At 38.0% G+C, this 25,428-nt stretch overlaps 2 protein-coding genes across 4 annotated transcripts in view; one reads left to right on the top strand and one right to left on the bottom strand.

Annotated features, from left to right (window-relative positions):
- Nucleotides 1–25,428, bottom strand: part of LOC139145391 (F-box/WD repeat-containing protein 8-like) — a 115,900-nt gene that overhangs the window by 6,164 nt on the left and 84,308 nt on the right. The window lies entirely within an intron of this gene.
- Nucleotides 1,866–23,902, top strand: LOC139145390 (cartilage intermediate layer protein 1-like). Of its 3 annotated transcripts, XM_070716526.1 has the most exons (9): nt 1,891–2,060; nt 5,130–5,225; nt 7,460–7,643; nt 7,890–8,030; nt 10,367–10,534; nt 11,847–12,161; nt 16,618–16,726; nt 17,201–17,355; nt 18,074–23,902. In XM_070716526.1, the coding sequence occupies exons 3-9, from the start codon at nt 7,487–7,489 to the stop codon at nt 20,599–20,601; spliced, it is 3,573 nt and encodes a 1,190-aa protein (XP_070572627.1). In that variant the 5' UTR covers nt 1,891–2,060; nt 5,130–5,225; nt 7,460–7,486; the 3' UTR covers nt 20,602–23,902. The 3 variants fall into 3 exon arrangements, with proteins under 3 accessions (XP_070572628.1, XP_070572629.1, XP_070572627.1); XM_070716527.1 differs by lacking the exon at nt 5,130–5,225 and having other exon boundaries at nt 1,866–2,060; XM_070716528.1 differs by lacking the exon at nt 5,130–5,225 and having other exon boundaries at nt 1,882–2,060; nt 7,469–7,643.

The raw sequence follows: 25,428 nt of genomic DNA, 5'->3' as shown, positions 1-25,428 counted from the left end.
TCCATCTCGATGGTATTGGTTTGTTTTTGTATTAGGAGTGGTATTCAGTATGAAAGTAGACGCTCACAAGACTCGAGTCCATTTCAGCTAGATATGTTTACTTAAAAGAGGCGAAGTCCACAGTTACCCTGCCAAAGATGAAGTTTCGAACATGCCCTAATACGCCTCGGTGTGTATCTTATATTTTATGACCGGGCGGGTTGGTTGTGTTGCGACAGAAGGGGGAGTGCATCCGCGAATTTCTTTTGAAACAAATTATCTAAAACCAATGACTAAGTTCTTAGTTATCGAGAATAAGCTTATTAAAATTACAAAAAACAGTGTAATGCTATTATATTTGCAACACTTCACATCCTATTGTGTTATAATCTTTATTTGACACCTGTGTAGGCACAGAGACAAGAAGTCAAAAGTAGCTCGTTCACAGGTATTCAAAACGTTTATACCGGCTGAGAGCTTAAATTCGATTTCCAGCCAAGTCTTACTTACTTTAGCTGCCTTGTTGGCTGATTTAAGCTGCCTTACCGGATTTATAGCTAAATTACCCTTTCTAGAAAAGTCTAGCTTTATAACAACATAATCATAATTACGCAGAAATTTAGGCCAGTTTTTGTCTAACATGCATACGTATTTTCACAACATTTGTGGAAAGGTTTCAAATAAGATGTAAATACGAGTGCCAAAAAACTACGTGTATTGGAAACGAAACAATTTTCTGCAATTTTACGCGAAACGTCATTGAGAAAAACAACCTCATTATCATAGTTGGTAGGCTGTAACATTGTGCAATGGACTTAATAATTGACAACAGACGTGGTCCTATCTTGCATTAAACATGAATTAACAATAAAGGGCAAAATTTTGAAACTGGGCTACCAACTTCCGAAAATGGTAGCCCTAGTGAACTATCAGGGAAAAAGTCAATTTCGAGCCCTTTTGATTCATTGTGCCTATACAACTTATAATTGACTTGCTCATTTGAAAGTTAGTGCACAATGTATTTCAATATGAGACGCCAGATGTAGAATCTACCAGACACGCACGACGATCATCATGGTACGTAAATGGCATTCAACTAAAAGGCTTGACAGTGAAACTTTGGTCCATTCAAATGGCAGTGGTGGCAATACAAAAACAAAAACGAAAAATTTTGAAGCAGCTACTATTGGTGAAAACCACATCATTGTTGTAAAAACACCTCTAAAGCAAAAGACTTTAATGTTCGAATCACACAACACAGTTGAGGACAACTGTGACCAAAATCCATTCTCCTGGTATTCTTACGAGGCAAAAACCAAGTTGTTTTGTCTCCGCATTGATGACTGAAAGCCTGGTCCTTTTAAACGTCATCTCACAGAACAGCAACATGCATTGAATTTAAACGCAGTGGTTCAATACGTCAGGTATCCCCATTCGAATGTGAGCATGCTGAGGAACTCGGAAATAATCGTACTGTTGTTATTGTTACTCATTAACGGTCTTCTTGGTGCAAACTGAAGCAGGAGCTTAACCCCTGTACCAGCTGAAAAATGTTAATCTTAACGAGGTATATAAACATAAGAAGTGAAGTCTTCCGCTTCGAAGTATAACTTTATGTGGTACCTTTGGCCATCGACCGGAATACACACTTGGTCTGATGAGAGAACTACTAGTAAATTGGTATAATTCAAGTCTAAGCCATGAGCGAGGGGCTTCCCAAGGGTGTCACACGGTATACACATCAAACAAGCCTATTAAAGTCTCCTTTTCTCTCTTCCCATCGGGAATGAAGAAAAGCAGCCCGGTAAGTTCGCCACAATCAGTGCGTGCGTAGTAATACACACGTATATGCTTTCCCCTACGTTGATTGGCTAATGCAAAGACTTGTGATACTGGACCTATGACGCTCCCAACAGATGCAGACTACGTTGTTGTAGAGAGATACTGTTGATACCCGTGTTTTGAATTGCACTGTATTCGCACAGAAGAGAGAGCAAGCTATAGTCTACGCATTTAGAATACCACCATAAACAGTCTACAAAAAGCGTCCACCCGAATACAGGTATAGTCTTGACTTTCAGGTGAGTTTTGTTGCTTGTCTAAAACATACTAAGATTTTTACCAGCTTCCTGGTATTGAGGGTAGATGCGTATTTCAAGTTGGAGGGGGGTCCAGGCAGGGTGTCTTGGTAGTTTCCTTGATGCCAATGAGTGCGTCTATTTGTCTGTGATCAAGGCATTCTTGAAGTATTTTTGTCACACCGATAACAGTGAGTGAGAATTGAAATTATGTTACAAGTTTGTAACAAGTAGAATTATTAATTGTAAAGAAAAAGCGCTCGGAAATCACGTGCAGTAAATTGTCCAACGTCACATATCAGGCGGGATAAATTATATTATTCAGCTCTAAAGGGAAAAATATGAGTTATGAACATAAATTCTTAACAGCGTACGTACGCGGTGTATCGGCAAATCGTTTAACCACAGAGAAACATAGACAGAGTCACAACGCTTGCATGCCTTTTGTTCCATGGTCGTCTCGGTAGACTATTGGCTTTTCATATTAAAATGAGCTTCAGAGGTGTTAAACTTTTTGGAGGCTTTGTTTGTGGTAGATAATTACACGAGATTATGCGAAAAAAATACGACGAGATGGCATCGTACTGCCAGTCGCGTAGCAACCATAGTTACTTTGTGAGCTCTCAGGCCAGAAACACTGCTGCTTCACGCCAATCAAAAGATAAACCCAAGCAGTTTCATAAACATGTCCTTCCTTGACGCACGTGTAAAAGACGGTATGACTGACCGTAAACCATTGAGTAAAACCAGACAGTATCGATAAAGACTTTCAAATTTGGTTCAAACACACTCATTATATATTCATAAAAATATGAGAGGAATTTTTAAAACGGTAAAACTCACTTTCCTGAAGCTCAAAACACTCCCGTTTTCGCCAGCACGTCAATTCCGCTCAGCACCACACGACAACATCAACACAAACTTTGCCGAACATACTTTCGCTTAACAATTGGCGAATCCGAAAATTACGAAGGATGCATGGTCGGCATTCTTCGGAAAAGAGAGGCGAGAGCAACCTGAGGCGAGGGCGAACATGGAAACAAAGTAAAGTTTGTTCATTTTACACATCACTCTATTATTTTTGAAGTCATGAACTTTATTGATATTCAACTACAAAGAACACTGTCCTCTGAGTCTAAATTTGCAGTAACGTCGTTCTTTTACCACCTCTCGGTGAATTTGAACTGCTTGTAAAACTTGGCAACCAGTCTCTGTGTGTGTCACCATTGAAACTGATAGCTGCTGTAAAGATATAAACATACTACATAGTAAATTAGTTTACAGACATCTTGCTGCGTCACCTGCTGTTTTAGTCTGTCTGATGTTGGCGCAAAGTTGTAAAAGTTGACCACTAAAAGGGTAAATTCGCGAGCAAACTGACAAACCTAATTAGGTAGTGTATCAATATCCAGCTGTATCTCATCGTCAAAATCATTGGTAAATGTACTGTAAGAGTCCCAGAAACATTTCAGAAATCTGGGAAAATTATTTTCAAATCCGTGAATTTATATGATCTGCAGCTCATACCCGAACGTGTACTGCCTAAGGTCACATTATCGTGTATTCATTTAAAACTTCAATCATAACATTTATTATTTCATTTTCGGACACAATTTTAATTGGCAACCATGGCCTATTCAGCTTAAATTGTTCCAAGTCATCTTCAATATGTTTAATTGGTGAACTCGTCAGGTTAGTCGTGTAGTTGTATTATAAATGTGTATGTATATTTTATCCAAATACTTCGTGAAATATGGCGTCCACTGTTCTAGTGATACGTAAACACGTTCATGATTTTTGCGTCAAAATGAAAAAATGCTGCATCAACATACCGACGACAGTTTACCCACGGGTCACAAACGTTTGATGAAGTTAGTCTCAAAACCAGCACGATGGCACTAAAGTTCTATTAGACCGGATTTAATGTAAGTTCTTTTGAAAAAGCCAAGTGGAAAATTCTCGAGCATGACATATGTAGAAGCGGACTCTCTGCCAATCATTCAGTGTAATGCTATGAGAAGTCGAGTTCACCGATCTTCGAGTTCGCGTACATCCATAATTGGACACTTTACTATCCTCCAGAGCGGTCATTTGACAACTCCCTCACACTTTGCTTTTTTATTTGTATTGAACAATGTAATCGCTGACGTTTGCAAACTGTCATAGTAACTTTTGTCGACTTTGACAGAGGCTAATTAAATAGAAACGTGACGCGCGTACGAAATACTCAACCCTTGTTCGATTGCACGCCTCTGCAGTTTTACAGTGACCACCGTGGGAACTTTGCTTCAGTCGGTTGACCGTTTGATACACACTTACGCTTGAGTAGGCAGATATAATAGTCCTCGCCAATGAAAGTCTGAGTAAATGTTGATGTCTTGCCAGTTGCACCAATATCAAAAATGAAACATCCAAAATCATATTTTACGGAAAGGTGTTTGCAGTACACAAATATTTTGAATCGGATCAGACTGTGAGATGTTATAGGCTGTAGTAAGTTTCTTGACAAATCAATAATAGTACTGTCTGTACAAAAACGAGCAAAATTACAAAACAGCTAGCATTCCTTTTGAGTTTGAGTAGCCAATTTTACTGCAAGTTGTTGATAGAAATATCGTGAAATGTGATCTTTTCTCATCAAATTACTTCAATCCTTGCATGAAAATGATTATCTGTTAAGGTTAAAAAAATCAAAAGTCAAATGACAAATCATATTATTGATATCGACTATTACATGCAGAGGATGGTCACTGTTTTTTGTGCATGAGATTAAGTAGAGTCACTTTTTTCTTGCAAACACTTTTGAAGAGTCGCAACTTTGCGCTAAGAGTCATTTTGAAAAACACCGTCCCCCTGTAATTTATGTCCAGTCCTTAAATCTGCCACATTCAGTGGGTTGCGGACTAGTAAGCACGTGTATGCTATCCGTTTCGTTCATTGGATACTAAAAATAATGCAAACACTCTTGATGCTAGAGCTATGACACTCCCACGATGAATTGTACATGCACTGCGTTGTTGTGCAGAGAAAGTATTGACACTCGTGTTTTGAATTGTACTGCTATTTATACAGAAAAGAGCGCAAGATATACAGTACACATTTCGAATACCACCATAAACAGTGTATAACAAGCATTCTTTAGAATACAGGTACTGTTTTGACTTCCAGGTGAGTTTTGTTTCTCGGTTTTCGGTCTACTTTCCCGTTTTAAATGTAATTCACAAAATTCACTGCTACTCAATTTAGAAGAATACTCATAAGGCTGCAATCTTATCTTTTGATTTGTTGACATTCATGTCAGTAAATATCATTTTTTTTCTTTAGTTGTGCCAATAAGCAGAGTCATTTTGTCAGACTTGTCCTCTAAAGCACACTAAGATTTTTACCAGTTTCCTGGTTCTAAGGAAAGATGCGTATTCTAAGTTGGGGGGGGGCAGGCAGTGTGTCTTGGTAGTTTCCTTGATGGTGCGTCAGTTTGCCTGTGATGAAGATTCTGAAAATATTTTGGTAAATGACTAACAATGGAACTTCTGTGCAAGTCCATTATTCGACGTCACGTATGAGGCGGAAACATATTTATCCAAATCGAAGTTTGGAAAACTGTTAAATACGATTGCAAATTTCTAAAAATCGTCTGTCAGCACTTTAAATCATTACCCAGGGATTTATCGCACACAGCTGCTAATGTTTGTGTCATTCTTTACATGTGAAGTACTTTCAATGTTTATACCTATGAATCTTGTAAAATACCACTTACACGAAATTACAGAAAATGTCGGACACCATCGTAAGTAAGCATATTTTAGCACATCTGTAATATTTAGATTTTGTATAGAACTTGTTCCACATTTTAATGAAATTACGTGTAATATGATCATATGTGCTATACTAAAATAGTCTTTTCGTTTAACGAATCGACGTCCACCCATTTAGACGCTCGGAGACATTGGAGGGCACATTTTCTTTTTGACCGCATTTGGATTCACACATACATTTTCAAAATTTAGGAAAAATGTTTTCAAATCCATGAATCGGTACGATCTACAGCTTATACCCGAACGTCTACTGCCTAAGGTTACATTATCGTGTATTAATTTGAAAGTGCAATCATAAAATATCTAATTTTCCGACGAAATTTCGCACCAGCAATCATTGTCTAACAGTTTTGATTTTTTCGATGTCGCCTTCAATATGTTCAATTGGTGTCCTTCCTAGGTTGGTCATGTCGTTGTGTTGGGAACTTGTATATTATGAATGTTTTATCAAAATCCATCACAAGTGTGCTGGTTATACGTTAATACGGTCATGATTTTTGCGTACAAAATGCAAAAAATGCTGATTCACCATTTGGACGACAGTTTATCTACCGGGCATAAACGTTTGATGAAGTTACTCTCGAAACCGGGCACGGTGACACTTAAGTTCTATTAGACTGCGATATGATGAATGTAATTTATTTCGAACAAGCCATGTGGAAAATTCATGGGCATGACAAATGTAGGAGCGGAGCTTCTGCCAATCTTGGAGTGTAATCCTATGAGAAGTCGAGTTCACCGATCCGCCATTCCGCGTAATTCCATAAATGAAAACATTACTGTCCTCCCAGAGCAGTCATTTGAAACCTCGCCGACACTTTGCTTTTTATTTGCATTAAACATTGTTATCGCTGCCGTTTACCACTGTCATAGTAACTTTTGTCGACGTTGACAGAGGTTAAGTACATAGAAACATGACTCGTATACGTAATACTCTACCATTATTCTACTATACGACTATTCTATTTTTAGTTGTAACCTTTGAAACTCCACTCCGGTCGGTTGATCGTTGATACATGTGCTTACACTTTAGTAAATAGAGACAAAAGTCCTCGCAACTGATGTCAGAGGCCGAACGCATTGACAGAGTAAGCTATATTCACTAATGCACGCTGAAAGGTATGCTATACACTCGTCTAATTGAAAAATTCATTCAATATTCAAATGAGCTAATAATCGGAATCTCATGCCGATAAGACTTCCAGTATATCTTAAACCAAAGTATGATCAATTGCTTTGAGAGAGCCGGCCAATCTCGGTGAATTAAGTGTAGGTATATGGCCTGATAAATAAATTCGGAAAAGGTTTAGGATAGTAAGGTTACAAATAAGGCAGATCGGTTTACCAAAAACACACACTTTCAGCATAGCTAAACCTACGTATGGTCAATGGTTTTGAAAGATCCTATCAATCTCTGTTCTTTAAGTGTTGATATATGGCCTGATTAAATAAATTTGAAAAAAAAAACCGTTTAGGGTGGTATGGTTATAAGTAAGGCAGATCGGTTTACCTAAACCACACATTTTTTATCTGGGCCTATTAGTCTCCTTCCAATTTTGTAAATTGATTTAAAAATATGTAATTCAGATATTCCAGACTTCCGTGTACTTTGCAATGGATGAAACCTCTGGCGGTGTGCACAGAAAGAAAAACTACAGGGTTCTCGTTGGATTTGCGGCTCTGTTATTGGTCGCTGCTCTTGCAGGCGTGGGTTATGTGGTGTACAAGTACGGTATATTACCATACAGTCAAGGAACCTCCGATGACAAGGGTATGTATGACCAAAATAAAATCCGCTTTAGCTAATAATGTTTGCAAAATCTAATTGTACAAAACACATTCCATCGACATAGCCTTGTGACTACGATACCGGCTCTGAAAACAGAATATCCAATCACTTGCTAACAGCTTATTTATGACGTTCCAACTGTACGAGACACGGTGGCATCCAACGTATTTCCCTTACTTATATTCATCATTTATAACAAGTTTATTCATTTCGCCTTATTCACTAAAGGTTCCAGTCTAGTTGAGAGTGAATTGTCAACCGAAAACCCAAATAACAATTCAACGAAGCCGGAAATGGGAACGCCACCGACCACGGCTGTTGAACACTCTACTGCTGCGCCCAATGTAGACCCTTTGACTTACATTAGTGGTATGTATTCAACTTATTTGAAATTCCTATGAAATGGCAATTGCGGCCTACTGGTAATTGACAAACCAATACCCAGACTTTGCATTAAATAGTGTGTCAAAACTTTTCAACTTGTCATTTTGCTGGAAATTTTTCTATTGACAATTTGCATTTTATTTCACTTTGAGGGACAGTCGCTATAAATATTTTCGGTATTTTAGTCTTACAACTATTTTTTCTTCTTATTTTATGTGAAGTATGGTGTTATAAAAATAATAAGCCCCACGAATACAACAAGCTACGTACAATATGCATTGTTTGGTATGGGTAACGTGTTCCATTCAGGGCTTATATTGAGTTGTTATGGATGCTATTGGGTGTTGTGTATACACAAAAACTGTTCCTTTGTAATGTATTTCCGCATACTTTTGGAGTAGAACAAGAAGCACTTTTTCCAAACATGCCGATAATAATGAGAACTACATAAAAAGTTGCAGTTTTTAGCTCACGTGTGTAAACACGTGGGCTATTGTCATAGCGATGTCTGTCTGTCTGTCCGTGTATGTGTGTGTGTGTGTCTGTCTGTCTGTCTGTCTGTTTACACGATAACTCAAAAACGCCTGAACGGATTCAAGTCAGATTTGGTACACAGGTACCATGTGCTACTTGCAAGAACTGATTAGATTTTGGTTATTGTGGCTTGCATATTAATGAAGTTATGCAATATCGTTTTTTTCCATACAATGGTTTCCCTATGGAGACGGTAATGACAGTGTAGATATATATCAAGAAATACTGCACAAAATTTCATGAAACTTTTCACAGATGACAATCTAAGAACATTATGATGATACTGTGAGTGTCATGTCAATTATCTTCTCATTTGCATATTTAATGAACTTTTGTTATTAGTGAGATAACTCTGAAATTCCTGCACCAAACTTGATGATACTTGCAACAAATATTGATCTAATATATATCTAATTATAGTTAGAAGCATTAGGCAGTGTCAAGTTAATAAATAGCTCATTTGCATATTTTATGAAGGTTTGTAATTAGTCATATAACTCCGATATAACTTCAGCAAATGTGATGAAATCTGCTGCAGATACTGATCCGACTGATATCTAACTGTAGTGTAAAGCATTTAGTAGTGTGAAATTAATTAAGGGTTCATTTGCATATTTAATGAACTTTGTAATTAGGTATATAACTCTGAAATTACAGCACCCAAGTCAGTGAAATTGGGTACATATATTGTTTTGATAAATATCTAATTGTACTGAGAAGCATTTGGCAGTGTCAAGTTAACAAATAGGTCATTTGCATATTTTATGAAGTTTAGTAATTAGTGATATAACTCAAAAATAACATCACCAAATGTGATGAAATCTGCTGCAGATACTGATCCGACAGATATCTAATTGTGGTGTAGAGCATTTAGTTGTGTGAAGTTAATTAAGGGTTCATTTGCATATTTAATGAACTTTGTGATTAGTGATTTTACTCCATAATTAAAGCATTAAATTTTGATGAAATTTGCTACAGATGTTGATCTGAAAAATATCCAATTGTACTGAGAAGCATTAAGCAGTGTCAAGTTAATGATTAGCTCATTTGCATATCCATGAAGTCTTTTAATTAGTCATATAACTCCGAAATAACTGCATCAAATGTGATGAACACTGCTGCACATACTGATACGACAGATATCTAACTTTGTTGTAAAGCATTTAGTAGTATAAAGTTAATTAAGGGTGCATTTGCATATTTAATAAACTTTGTAATTAGGTAATAACTCTGAAATTCGGCACTAAAATTTGGTGAAACGTGCTACAGATATTGACTTGATAAATATTTAATTGTGCTATCATTGAACAGTGTCAAGTTAATGTAGGGTTTATTTGCATATTTAATGAAGTTTGTAATAAGTGACATTACTCTAAAATTACAGCATTAAATTAAATAAAACGTGCTACAAATGTTTATCTGATGGATATCTAATTGTCCCATAAAGCATTGAGCAGTGTCAAATTAATTGACAGCTCATTCGCATATTAAATAAAGTTTTGTAATAAGTGATTAAACTCTGAGAGTACTGTGCAAAGTTTTAAAAAAACCTGCTACATATAGTGATAACATATATCTCATTGTTCTGTGAAGCGTACTACTATTAATGAACCTGTTGTAAAACACGTGAGCATATTCAGTTCATATCTGGTTGAATTAATGTAACTTCTCTTTGTGCATAGTACATACATTGTGTTCTAGTTCTTCATTCAGCATGTGACAAAATTGAAGTCTGTCGTTTTTATCGTTGGATTACTTTACGACTTGTATCATGTGTGTTGTCGTAGGTACGACAAGTTGGTTAACCTGGGGTCAATGGTCTTCATGTGACGTCACCTGTGGAGGCGGCAGCCAGACTCGTTCGAGGGAATGTTTTTCAACGAGGCCATCGGACAACAAGACGTGCACCGGCCAACCGCATCAGTACCGTGTGTGCTCAGAGTGGGACTGCCCAGGTCAGTGATTGATTGATTGATTGATTTATTCAGTATATAAGGCCTTTGGCCCTTAAATACAAAAGAATACATTACCATACATACCATCTTGAAAATATATTTACATCAGCAAAACTTTGTCTCGTTTTTGAAAAGCAAAATAAATAAATCTACTCAATTGATTTACTAAATAAACATTTTGTGATTCCATGAGTAATAAGTAAAACTTATAACGGACTGGAGGATCATAAAAATACAATGGAATGAACCTTTGCCTTAACTCAGTGTACACCGGGCAAAATAAACACAGGTGGTATGTCTTCTATCTGGCCACTGTTACACACCAAGCAAACTTTGACAGCTGGCGTTTCAAAAGAAACATAGCTTTGCTTGCTTGAGCAGCTAATGTTTTCTGGGCGAGGTTCCATTCGCCACTACATGACAACATCAAACCCAGATATTTGTAAAAAGACACAACTTCAATCTTATGGTCATCTAAGTACCATTTATCAGTTTTTTTTCAACTTACCACCCCGTCTAAAAACCACTATTTTGGTTTTCTGATAATTTACTTAATCAGTTATAGTCGCCAAAGATCTGTACAGCAATTCTACAACAGGTGGCCACTTTGCGTATTTGGTGTCAACGCTGACAGTGTTGTCCATAGCCCGCCAAGAAGTATACACACCAATGCGACCTCGCCAGAGCTCTATAGTTATACCCATGTCTTCTCCAATACTTGATTAACTTTTCTGTCGGGAAATTTTACCTAGGCAAGCCCTTGTTCCCGAACAATTCGTTCGATAATAACGAGCCCAAAAGCAGAGCTGCTGCTCATTTAAAATTCAAGATGGCGTATCAGGTCAGTGAAAAGTACAACACATGCAAAAAAGTGCTGATGCTGTGAACCATTTGTGCCTCGGCGAATATTGTTGTTAGGCTAAATAATTTATCATCTGAGAAGTCAGTAACTGGTCAAGTAAAAACGTAGGTGAGATTGTGAAGGTATTTAATCCACGATCTTGATGCGGACAATATTGAAATACTATGTACACCTCGTTTTGATCACGCGGGCGGCGTGGTCCTAGGCATCTTGCGAGCTCGATGATGTCATCAGTATATGCGTTCTCGGTCACGTGCACAACATAGAATTTGTAAAAACCCGCGTGGCATTTCAACTTGATCGGGCAATATTTGTATGTCACTGCAGCAGCACAAATCTGGCTTGTTCCTTCACCGAACAATATTTCACAATAAATGTACAGGAATAATGTGTAATTTCGAATGTAAAAATGGTTAAAAGTAATCATTACTCGGGCTTTCAAACTTTCAGACTGTACAAAAACCTGCAACTATGGACAACTGGACCCTTCCTGTTCCTTCTGTACCTGCAAGAACAGCAACATCACGGGAACAGTTTCTGAGATTTCTGGGCGAAGAATTAAAAATGCTGTCATTTCCAGAGCAGAGTTTCCGCTGACACCAGTCGCTGTAACCGACCAAGATGGGTATTTTGTGGTCAGTGGTGCATGCACTGAGGAGACAACCTTCATCGTAACCAAGGAGACATATAAAGCTGCCAACGTTTTTGTTTCCTCACCCGAAACACCGGGAAATGTTCACATCGACATCATTTTAGAGAAATTTCGTAAGTATCAAATATTTCTCCGAATACTTCATAAACTCTGGTGATAAGCGAATATTTGATGATGTAATATGCTCGTTCCCTCATTTTGTTGTGGCGCAAGATCGCTAGGTGGCTATTTACTTAAATGTGAGTTTTCCGACGAACGTTAACCATTTTTGACAAACTTTGTACATTGCAAATCTTCTGTGCCACACAAATGCATGTCAATTTCTGTGTGATAAAGTCAAGTATGGCTGATAATTGTTACTTTTTGATATATCCGAATAACAGATAGACTGTTTGCAAGATATTTTACATATACCACGATTTGAACTAATTCGGGATAATTGGATCTTCATATTTTCCAATTTTTCAACACTGTTAAGTGCCCTATAGCTGAATGTTGCAATCATATAAATTACTCATAAAAACGAGTGTATAGCTTAGAAAGAAAAGCACATGAGCTTACATTTGCAGGTTAACCCGACATCGCTTCACTATCCAATGGCCACAAGTTATTTCCAATCGTGTAATATTTAGAGTAATTCAATTGATCCTTACCCGTATGTTTTTAATCAAACACAACTATTACTATGTTTCTACGCCTGTGTACATCATAGAAATGTACACTAACATGATAGCTTTTTTCTGAAGTTATCCAATACGAAAACAACATCCTCGTTGATTTACAACCCCGTTGCCAAGATTCCCTTATAGGGTTATACCAATACCGATAACTTTTAATGTTAATAGAAGACCATGATATAATGATTTGCATTGTGCACGTGATGTTTGCTTTTATCATTCTGCAAAATATTTCCACTTCATTTCAATCCTTTGCATTACTACATCTGACATGAAAATATCTTGTAAGCGTTGCTTCAAATATGATCTAACATTTTAAAGAAAGTCGGATATATTCAATTGCAAGTGTAATCTGTGTCATAAACAACCTTAATTATTTGAGGTAAATATTCTTCGTAAATCTAATTGCAGAAACACATCAAATGATACTAATTATTATTATACACCCACGTCTGTAACCTATGGAGTTTCTTCGTACAGTAAGTTTCGGTATCAGAAGACGCGGAGTCCAAAAACTTTGACGCGGAGTACGATAACTTTAGGTGTTATAACTTTAGGTGTTATTGGACGCTATTTTGACCTTTGACCTCAAAACACCTTTACGTCAACGCGAGGAAAAAGAAGAGAATATTTTACATTTTTACAACAATTAATACTTCTTAACATTCAGTACTTTACAAAGAAAATCATGTCAGTCCAAAACCGGTGAATTTAAGTGAAATTATGCTGCTGACGTAAAATTTCTACCACGCGCACTGCGCAGCGCGGGTTGAAATTTCATTCTGTGCGCTTAGCGGACGCGCTGAACGCGTTCCAAGTCTGCTCGCGATCGCTCAGTGCAGAAGCATCCAAAAAACGCCATAAATTTAGACTTTTAGACTTTTTTCAAGTAAAGTTGGACTAAAATGGTGTATAATAATAAGGTTATTCACAAAATACCGGGATTTATGTCCGAGTACATCGTACGCTACGGTATTGTCCTCGACGCTACGCGTCTCGGACAATACCTCCGCTGCACGATGTACTCGGACATAAATCCCGGTATTTTGTGAATAACCTTATATTATGAACACGATTGGAACGAATGTGGGATAATTGGATCTTTACATTTTTTCAAATTTCTCAAAAGTATTAGGTGACCTATAACTGAATACTGCGATATTACCAATTATTACATATGTACCACAGTTTACTCGCATCGAAGCGCGCGCGTACTATCGGTACTCGCACTGCAGTGCAATACCAAAAACATTATGCCATTTCTTTATGTTAATGAGTATTTACCAATTTTGACCCGGAACTATTTTTGTTTGTAAACACAAAAAATGTCGTCTACAAGATTTCATTTCACCTTGGTTCGATGCCCGTTGTAGTAAAATGCATGACATTACCGATAAAAACTACGACAAAGAAAATTACATGTACTTATTATAGTGTGAGGATGATTTTTAATATCCAGAAGAGCAGTTTGTTTGTCAGCCAAGCAAAAACATTGACAACGGGCGGGCGACGTCCGTTTCTAGCTCCAGGGATACACGGTGGCCGCGTACCACGGCGGCCATCATACATCGAAACACACGTAACTGCGGGCGTAGCGGAGCCAATTAAACAGTTAACATTTTCAGAGACGTTTTTGCCAGTAGTTTTCTCACCGGACATTCCCTCTTTACAATAGAAAGTCACTTTTGCATGCAGTTTATTCAGTGCTTGTGTGTCCTACACGCTATTGATAACAGTGAGCGCTTGTGTGCCACGTACGGTGACCACTGAAATTTGATCGTTCGACAAGTTACGTTTGCCGTATCTTACTCTTAAAATTCCCGTAAGAATCTTCGTACTGTTATTTGTATCGATCATTTAGAAGAATTTCAAGCTCAAAATGTGAAAAAATCAAAAGCGTTCCATGTTCAAAGTTCTCTTCGTTTGGCTAACTGTGGCATGTTGCTACGTACGTGGGAGCGATCGCAGAATACGAGCCCTCCGACGTTCCTCTTACGTCATTCTTGATAAACAAGTAAACAATAGTTTAGCCAATCAAAATAGAGGGTGTGGCGGCGTTGACCAATGAAAAGTGAAAGCTGATTCGATGCCTCAGTACAGTGTTATCAATGTTATATAACTCCGCAGGGTCGCCCTGAAGCCTTGATAGACAAGTAGTACGCACGACCAATCGTCGATTCTCTCGATAAATGATGCAAATAAAAGATAGAACATATGTAATAATAGCAGAACCCCATGGCCTGTGAGTGCTAGCGCGCCATACTAGCGGTATTCGCACTCGTGCCCGGTGGTGGCAGTCCCCGGGTTGGTGGGTACCCATGCGTGTTACCAAATTCACGGAAAAGGGGGTGTTTTTCTTCAGTCATCTCGGAGATTCTAGGTCCGTGAAATCGAGAAAAAGGGGTACTTTTTCAGAGTAAACTCCGAGATCAGGGGTAGTACTTTCATAATCTCCCTAGGACACTAAATCCTAGAAACACGAGGGACAGTAGATGATGGGAGGTGTATCGTCACAGGAATAAGGAAGGGATAAGGAAGATGATTGTGTATGAATGTGACTAAAATCAGGCGAGGGCAAACATTTGTGATGTATGTACATGTATACAAAGTCAACCTCCAGGGTCGACCCTGGAAGTCAACATACTAACCTCCTAGATTTCGAAAATAAGGGTATGTTTTTTACAGCTAATTTCTCCCAGATTTGCCACAAATAGGGGGTGTTTTTCTCAGAAATATTCTAGGAAAGGGAGTACTTTTCAAACTTGGGTAACAAGCATGGGTACCCACCAACCCGGGGACAGCCACCGCCGGGCACTCGTGCTGCGGTGTATTCGGCTGTCCTTCCACTCGCGACTGCCGCCGAATATACCGCAGCACTCGTGCAAATACCGCTGGTACGGCGCGCTTGCACTCGCCGGCCATGGTGACAGAACCCCATGGCGAGAGAGTGCAAGCGCGCCGTACCCACAGGGACGCGTTATTTACCGAGCGCACGCTGCAACCTCTGGCGAATGTGGTATATGAATAGTTGTACACACACTCTCAGTCATAAGAAAATCATATAAGAGCAGCGGCAATGCACTTTATCTTGAAAATACTATTTTTACGATCAGATGGAAATATAAACAGTATTAATAATTAATATGTTATTATGAACAAGCGAACACGGAAAACAAATGTTGCAAAAGATCGAGTCATAATGTTCGAAAATTGGTACTCATAGTACCAACACTCGTGACAATATTCATGAAGCGCTTGGCATGGCTGCACTCGAAAGATAACGCGTCCCTGTGGCCGTACCAGTGGTATTTGCACGAGTGTTGCGGGGGATCCGGCGGTCGTGCTTTCACGAGCGCAGCGAGTGAAAGGACAGCCGGATTCAACGCAAACACGAGTGCAAATACCCCAGGTACGGCAAGCTTGCTCGCTCGCCATGGGGTTCTGTTATTATACATATGTTTCCCCTGTTTATTTTATCGAGAAACAAAGGAACTAAAAACACAAGCGAAACACATTTAAATAGTTTACGCGACACACATTGAAAGACAAGGATCACGCGCTGTTCTATTCATTTGCATGCAGGTATGGCATAATGTTTTTGGTATTTGCACTGCAGTGCAAATACCGGTAGTACGCGCGCGATTCGATGCAAGTAAACTGTGGTACATATGTAATAATGTCATATTACTCATAAAAACATGTGTGTAACTTAAAAAGAAAACCTGATAACATGAACATTTGCAGATAATACTGATATAACTTCACTTTCCAATTATCTAAAATTAATTCCAATCGTGTGTATGTAACACTTCTGCAAATTCTTCCAATTATGCCAATGAAATGCTGGACAAGACACGCGGTCAAATGAATAACACACACCTGTCTCTTTCAGTGCCACCGATAATTGATGAGCATCCAGAGCCGAAAATACGACTTGTTGGACAAGATGTCAAGTTCTGCTGTCATGCATACGGAACTCCAGAACCAAGTTATTATGAATGGTAAAAGTTTGACATAAAACTTAATTTTTATCGACTTCTACACAAATCATTTAACGCCATAAGTAATTGCAAAACATCTGTGAAATGTTTTGAAAATCATCGGTAGCTCTGATGATTTTTTGGTTCTCGCATTAGACAATAATTTCTCAAGAACAAATAGGCAGGAAATCGAAGTTAAGTCATTTCGTGGAGAGATGTGTATGACGACAATCTAAAATTCATTTCTCCGTGTGACTCAGTGCAATGTTGGTAAACATTTCATGGTGAAGCCTTCTCATGGCATTTTCGATGGACGAGAAGTCATGAAAATATTCATCTATCAAATAAATGAGCACATTTTAAAAGGGCTTAAATCTTAATCGCAAAGTACTGCATCAGCCTCTTGAGATAAGTATAAGATGATTTTGCAGCTCAAATTCTCAACAACTAGCTGTCGTGTATAGCTCAATGACAATATCATTTTGCACTTACCAGGTTCAAAGATAGCGACATCATGGATGACCTTCAAAGTTTAAATAACACCTTACTTCTGACAAATCTTACAATGGAGGATGCCGGGACATATAGATGCAGAGCAAACAGTGATGCCGGAGCCATCTATTCATTACCCGCAAAGTTGACTATTGTTGGTTAGTTTACTGTATACTCTATTTTAAAGAGGGCAAATATCATGTTTTTCAAATTTGCTATACGTGTTTAATACTTGATTCGGATAAGTATCCATTATAGCGAATAACGTACTTCCATGGCGACAGAGACCTATAGCACAAATCAGTACATTTGACCGGGGCTGCCGATGCACTATTCTCGAATTTTACAAAGTAAATACACTTCAAACCGTCATGCGTATATAAAACCCATCTCACCTTACAACACGTCGATGTTCTACAGCTTATGCGTATACTCTTATAGCCTTTGCAAGTCTCTCAATAAAAATGTCCCTATTACCAGGAAACTTTTGTTTTGATGGTTGATAGATTAAGGCTAAGTATAAAAATCCCCTAAGAAAACTATAAGGGAAAAGTTAAACTCTTTCATTTCTAGGGTCAATTCGAAACCAACTTATCATTCATTTTTTAGACTTCGTTCATTGAGCGCTTTATACTTTTGTACACAATAATAGCAACAATGGTGTAAGTCATAAACTTAAATCAAATACAATGAATCTTTAAGTTTGCTAGTCTTGATTGTATCCAAGGCGTTGTTTTGGCTTTACAAAGAACATAAACGCTGAAACCTGACACAAACAAATATTCTTTTCATTTAATTACACGTATGTTCATAATAACTGATATTTTGTACCAATATTTAGATACATTTTAACAGTCATTTTTTGTTTGCCTCTAGATGGAGCAACAAACAACTCATGCCCATCCGAGCCACTTCCACATTATATTCAATTACCTGAAGATTGTATTAGTGACGATGGGACTAACCTGCAAAATGTCGGCAAATGTGCTCAGTCAAAATGTGCTGGTAATTTTGATGACCTGGAAGAGAAATGTTCTGACATTCAAGAGTTTTGCTGCAATCCGTCCACTACCGAAGTGATGGAACTAACATGTGACTCGTTTAACATAAGTATGCTTGTTGTCACTAGTTGTTCATGTAGTGTTTGTGTGATTCCAAAAGTGCGTGTAAGAGGGCGCGCCGTTGCAGTTGATAATGGCGAGCCCCTTGCTTACGGTAAAGTGTATGTTATGGGCGAGCGTGTTGATCGTACATCAAAAAATGGTGACTTTAGTTTTGAAATTTCTAAAGGAGCGAGACATCTTGCAGTCACATTTGTTGATAAAGAGAACACATTTGTCGAGACCACAAAAGTGCTGCCAATTGGACAGGGAAGCAGCCTGTATCACCAAGTCTATCTGCAAAGACGAGCATTGCCAGTCATGGTAAATGCCAGTGAAGCATCAACTATCATGCTCGGCAACTCATCAGAACCATCGGTGGAGATAGAAATTCCGCCAAACTCTTTCCTTACGGCAGACGGACAGCTGTACACAGGAAACGTGTCTGCCTCGGTGACATTCGTTGACCCTGCTGACCCGGATGCACCAAACATAATGCAGAGTGACTTCACAACTGTTGACGTAGAAGGGAACTCAAGACCTTTAGAGACTTATGGTGTGTTTACTATGGACTTTACTGATGACAATGGAAATAATCTGGTCATTGATAAACCGATGGATGTTGTTATTCCAGTTGATGGACCACTGGATGATATTACGGAGACAGATAATAATGGAGAACTGCGTACACGTCTGTGGATATTGAATGACGACAAAGGGGACTGGGAAGACGGTGGCGGTTTCAAACTTGTCGAGGACCAGCGTAGAAAGCGGTCTTCAAGTGTTTTTATAATCGGAACGATTGTCATACCAGCCCAGAGGCGTACCATTTTCCGTTCTTTTGGCTGTAACATCGATGCACGACAGCGGAACACCAGGATCTGCTATCTCAAAGTGCGGGTGTATGCAGATGAAGCCATGAAAGAGTTATTGCCAAATGCAAAAGTTACTGCCGTATCAAAAGCAAGAGACCGCCGCTTCGCAGACTTTCAAGAAATGGTGACTGATGCAAGTGGTGCTGTTTGTCTTGAGACTTACTGCGATCGAGATGAGACACGTTATTCTGTACATGTAAAGACTGAACACAATGGACAATCATTACATCCTATTCATCCCGGTGATGTCTCAGCAAAGAAACACCCTGGTGTCTGGCCAGATGATGTTCTCCAAAGTGTTACTCTACCTGACTCACATGACCATGGATTGTATATGGCAATGAAAGCCATTACGCCTCACATGTCTTATAAAGATGCCAACTTTGATGATGACTACCAAGATTTCGGTTATGAAAAGATCGACAGGGAAAACTTTGGTCCATTATATTGGCAGTGGTGGCAAAACGAAAGAGCAAAAGAAAAATGTGAATCAGCAACTATTGATGAAAACCACGTCGTTTTTGTCAAGAAACCTCAAAGGGAAAAGACTTCAACGTTAGAATCACATAACACCATTGAGAACGATTACGAAAATGACCGAAAATCCCTCTCCTGGTATCCTTATGAAGAAGATAGCAAAATGTCATGCTTTATTAAGATTCTTGTAGATGGTGGTCCTTCTGTTGGTCGTTTCCGTGTCACTAGTTATGGAGGAGATATACCTGAGGTAAAGGAGAAGATGTTTGGTCTCCGCATTGATGACTCAAAGCCTGATCCTCCCTCGAAACGCTTATCACACAAAACAGCAGCATGCATTGAATTCAAATGCAGTGGTCCAATACGTCAGGGATCCCCGTTTGAAGGTGAATATGCTGAGGAACTCGGAAATGACCGTACTGTTGTTATTGTCAATCCGACTGGGTCTTCTCGGTGCAAACTGAAGCCAGGAGATTATGGCGTCAACAAAGGTCTCATGCAGCATCTGCAAGATGTCAATCTTTTCGACGAGGTACAGAAACACTCGGAAAGTGGGGTCTTTCGGTTCAAAGTACCCCTTGATGTAGTTCGTGGGCCATCGACTGGTATATACATTGGATCTGGTTCTGATGAAAGTGCAAGACAAAATGCCGAAGGGAATTGTTTCAGTGGTAGCAACTTTTTATTTGATACCGATGATCCGGAGACTGGCTGGGCTTTACAGTATGACTGTCAAAACTATGTCGATGATGACTCTGTTTCCGAATATGAAACAGAGGACTATGACCTCGATGATCCCTCCAATTATGAGAAACCACGCACACCCTATTCCTGGTACAGAAATGAAGGTGAAGAAAAGACTGTCTGTTTCATGAAGATTGGTGTACAAGACCCACAACAGAGGCAACACGAGTTTTTGTTTCCAGTTACGGAGGAGGACACCCGAGCATAGGCTATGATTTACTAGGTTACAGAATCAAGAATTCATCATTGGAAGAGAATTCTGAGCCGAACAATGATACAGCTGCATGCATAGAATTCAGATGTGATGAATCAGTGTCCGGAAACCTTGCCAACTATATTGAATCATACAATCACTCTTTATTCACTGCGCCAGTTATTGACATGTCACCAACAACTTCTACGAAATGCCGCATTTGGTACATCGATCATTATTATTTTGACTGGTGGTGGTGGTGGCGTGAACTCCCATACTGGTGCGATTGGAGTGATGAACTTCAAGATGAATGGTACGACCAACGGTACGATTACGATGGACTACACGAGATATTCTGGGAAACATATCACCAAACAGAGACAAGCTTCAAGGCAAAAATCTGGTCTTTTTGGGCTTTGCAAAACTGCACAACCCCCTACGATCAAGGTATCTATATTGGACGAGGTGCAGGGCGGCAAGCTTACGACCAGGGTCTGGAGAAATGCATCGCAGGTAGAGATGCCTTTGCCTACTACGTTTGTTAATAGAATCAAAGCAAACCATCGACAAAATTGCTCCCATGTATCATACACAAACAACAAGGACACCGAAACAAAAAAATACAACTTATAAACTTTCTTTTTACATCACAAATGATTCCTTTTTAAGCTTGTCAAGAATCTGAGAGAGCATTGGAAAGCCGTTCATGTTTAGAAAGAATCACTATTTAGTTTCTGATTTTTATTGTCATGACCGTATTTTCTTGTAATGGTAAGACTGCAGAAGTATACTTTGTCGTGTAATAGTAATGCTGTTCTAAAAGAAGGCATTGTTGCATTGCTAAAAGTAGGTTTTCGATTGACATGACTCATGAAATATGTATAGTTTATGTTTACATCCCAGTATTCATAAGTGAAACGTTTTTGTTATACAACGTATTTATGGACACTTGTTTTCCATTTTCATGATCGGTATTTTAGATATACTTTCCTGATTCACGGACTTTAAACACAAGTTATTATCAAAACATTTATATCACCTTTTGCTTGCTGGGTTTTAGACGAATTTTCGTCCTCATGGCTGTGGAGGCAATGTTGCATTCCTAGTTTCGACAGTATCTATATCCTTCACCAATGTTACTTTCAACATACATGCTGTATACATGGCTCAATGAAGAGCGCTGAGGCTTTTCTATATTACACTCTCACATGTTATCTACGAAATGCTCTATTGTCTACATCTTAAACAAACACTAACCAGTAATGTAGGAAATGGGGAGTTGTTTACAAATTTTATTTGTAATATTTTCATTGCTATGAACTTTTTCATATGTTTTCTAATAAAATTCATAAGTATAACCTTATAATTACTTCCGTATATTGTGATAAAAAGACGAACATAAAATTAGAGTTTCTTAACATTTTTAGTACACATGTCACGGTGACATTATATTTTTGCTGATTACCTTTAATTTTGTATTTTATATTTTTACGCACTTTTTCTTGTTTTTTTTTGTCGAACTTGACTGTGGTACAAGTATTTTTGAACTATACCTTGGTTTCAAAGCGTTGAAAAAGGTCTTTACCATCAGAAGCCACGTTACATCGTGTTCTCTGGTTTTCAAATTATAAAACGTAACCCGGGGCGATGTGGAAAATGGGCATAGAAGAGAAAAACACTTCCACTTTCTCTTATCTTTGTCATTTCCAACGAGACATATCTTGTGTGACAGATTCTATCGTAGCACATTTATTTTTGCCATCTTCTATGGCTGTTTGTGCTTCATAATATACAGTCTTTTGCGACATAAGGCATAATTAGTTTAGTGTACATCGATCTCTGCGAGTGAATATGAGTCTCTTTTTAGATACAATGTTCGAGTTAACACCTAGACTTGCTGTCCGTTGCCAGCAAACCACTGCTACGTTAACGACCTTTCAGTGGAATATTATCTGTTGCTATTTCTTTATAATTGTCATATGTATAAGGCACGTTCATGTAGGCTTTTAAATTTGCATACGTGGAATTTATATAAACCCGTGCTTTAAGTCAAATTTGCTTACTTAATTCCTATAAATATTTACATTGATTGATTGATTGATTGATTGGTTGATTGATTGATTGATTCATTCATTCATTCACTCATCTATTTACTATCTATTGTAATTCATAAGTTTTATAGCGTCGATTTCACATATGAAAAATAGATCAGAAAATGAGAACTTTGGAACCAGAAAAATAGCTCAATAGCTAATCGCGTCTGACCCCATCGCTTCAATGCTTATATTAATTTTCGTATTTAAAAGTTGTAGCGCTCAGTGAAAGTTATGGTACAAATAAACGTAAATTTTATAGTCTTGTAACAGCCAATATCTTAATGATTTTATGAAACAGTCTGGTATGTTAATGTCCTCATTTTGAAAGCGTGCGGTTATTCGTTCCATAACTTTGCACCAGTGTAAGAAATAGCAAACTGACTTTTAGAGTGCATTTTAGGTAAGGTATAGATTCATACAAACTTTGAGTTTTGTATATCATAACAGTGATCTACTGTCTTATAATAACCAATCAAGGAGACAGTAATATTCTGATTCTGTAAAGTAATTTGTGGAGGTTTAAATACATCTATTGCTAAGTTTAGAAATAAAGGTGATGGGCTCCTGAAACCAAGAAAATGTAATAGCTTGTATGCACATTTTTATGAGCAATATAAATGGGATTGAAGTACGTTGAAACGTACTACTCAAGACTTTGGAGCATATGTTATATCAATTAAATGAAAGTTTATATAATAAACACGATTGGAACTTGGGATGGTTGGATGGTGAAGTAATGTCGATTTAATCTACAAATGTTATCTCATCTGTTTTTCTTTGTATATTACACACTTGTTTTTATGAGTTATTTGCGATATTGCAACATTTAACTATTGGGTACCTAACACTTTTGAGAAATTTGCAAAATATGAAAATCCAATTATCCCAAATTAGTTCCAATCGTGTTCACATTTAATCAGATGACTTTTTTATGACTATAGAAAATCATTTGTATGATGAGCTACAAGAGATGAAAGATGTAACATTCACTTCAAAACATATATCCTCTTTTTACACATCTGATGAACATATTGTTTTCTATATTTCATTTATACGTAGATACTTCATTAGCATATGTAAGGATGTCTTTGTTGTTGGTTTTTATTACTACGGTTGAGTGTTCAACTTTGCCGTGTATCGAATGTATATGAATGTAACCGGTGTTAAATAAGTTTTGTTTCTGATAATTATCGAGAAATAAAATGAACGTTCAAATGTAACGATCTGCATATTGGTAATGCATTATAGCAGTCTGAGTGAAAAACAAGGTCAACGTGGTGCACTACTAGTATCTTTTAGCATAGGTATGATTTCTGTCAACTTATTTGAGCAACACAGCCGATTGAATATCTTCGGAAAAAATTGGCAAATTAGGTTGATTTGTTTCTGAAACAGATACATTGCAATGTGCACTTTCGACACAAATCGTTCAAATCTAATTTTTAGTAAGATGTACACCACACTGCCTTCAGAAAGGGTTACAACTTTACCTGTATGGGCAGTTACCACAAAAATGACATTTTTATTCTTTTCTACGCTTTTGGGGAAGGAATAAGCAAGAATGAGTGATATATTAATACTTCAGACATTCGGGACACTCACGAAAAGCTAATTTTTCAAGTGTTACTTCAATAATTATGAAACAGGGCCACAGTAGGTAGTCTCTTATGGTAATGGGCTCATGTTTAACTTTTACGTCACGAACTTTGCAGGTACCCACTCGAGGGAAAGTCGCACAATTCTCGTACCTCGTTCTTATGTAAGCGTATTTGAGCCATTTTGCAATTAAAAGAAACGAGTTTCAAAAAAGGTTTCACAACGACGAAATTTGAATTTCCGTAATTACTGGCTTGATTCTCTGAATCCATGGATTGCATGGCCAGTAGATTTTGCCTTGCATGATATAAAACCTTTTTTCTGCAATTGATATAATGCCATTTTGAAAACATTTCGCATACTTTAACTCTGATCATCTTGCACCGTGAGAAAATCCTTACATGACAAATACGATATACGATGAGGTATAGAAATCAGACACTTTTTTTCTCAAATGACAAGTGACACCATTCCTAGTAATAATTCAGAACTGTCTTTCGATGAATTTCTCAATTAACACTAAGTTTGTCACTTTTGGATAATCTTGAAGGGCGTAGCACCCATTCCGGACACCTGGTGCCACTATTAAGCAGCAGTGCCTTATTGTTGTCATTTTATTTAATTTTAATTTAATTTTATTGTCATTTTATTTTTTTTATTCCTCCGAAACTGGCAATTCAGTCATATTGGATAACACCTATTATTCTATGTAGAGAGACATAGCCATCTCTCTTACAAACTGTTAAATCCAGGTTACACTAGAGAAGGCTTGTCTCTATATTCAAACGCTTTTTGACAGGTATGACAAGCTGGTCAATAAATACGATATCTCTCTTCGCCAAATGATCACTGATGGCATCAGTGACATTGGGCCTTAGTCGGTTACCACTATCTATTTGACTCACAGATTGATGTATGCAGGGTGCCACATGTGGGGCAGGATGCGCTTACTATTTCCGAAACACCTGACATCTATGGCGCGTAATGCATGCCAAAATTAACATCCGTTTCTTACACCACTGACCGAATTTTTCCACTAGTCATCCACATTCGGCTTGCCGATTTCTGAACCCACTCACTGAATTATTCAAGTGGTTAGCGATTTCTGAACCCACTTACTGCATCCTTCACGTGGTCAGCGATTTCTGAA

The sequence above is a fragment of the Ptychodera flava genome, chromosome 12 (assembly GCF_041260155.1).
Source record: "Ptychodera flava strain L36383 chromosome 12, AS_Pfla_20210202, whole genome shotgun sequence".
Lineage (NCBI taxonomy): Eukaryota > Metazoa > Hemichordata > Enteropneusta > Ptychoderidae > Ptychodera > Ptychodera flava.
This window is presented reverse-complemented; position numbering and strand designations above follow the sequence as displayed.

Excerpts from the sequence above, each read along its gene's own strand:
- LOC139145390 (XM_070716527.1), top strand. The coding sequence starts at position 7,487 with ATGGATGAAACCTCTGGCGGTGTGCACAGAAAGAAAAACTACAGGGTT. Across the intron at positions 7,644-7,889 it reads AGGAACCTCCGATGACAAGG|GTTCCAGTCTAGTTGAGAGT; the intron begins GTATGTATGACC and ends TATTCACTAAAG. Across the intron at positions 8,031-10,366 it reads CCCTTTGACTTACATTAGTG|GTACGACAAGTTGGTTAACC; the intron begins GTATGTATTCAA and ends GTGTTGTCGTAG.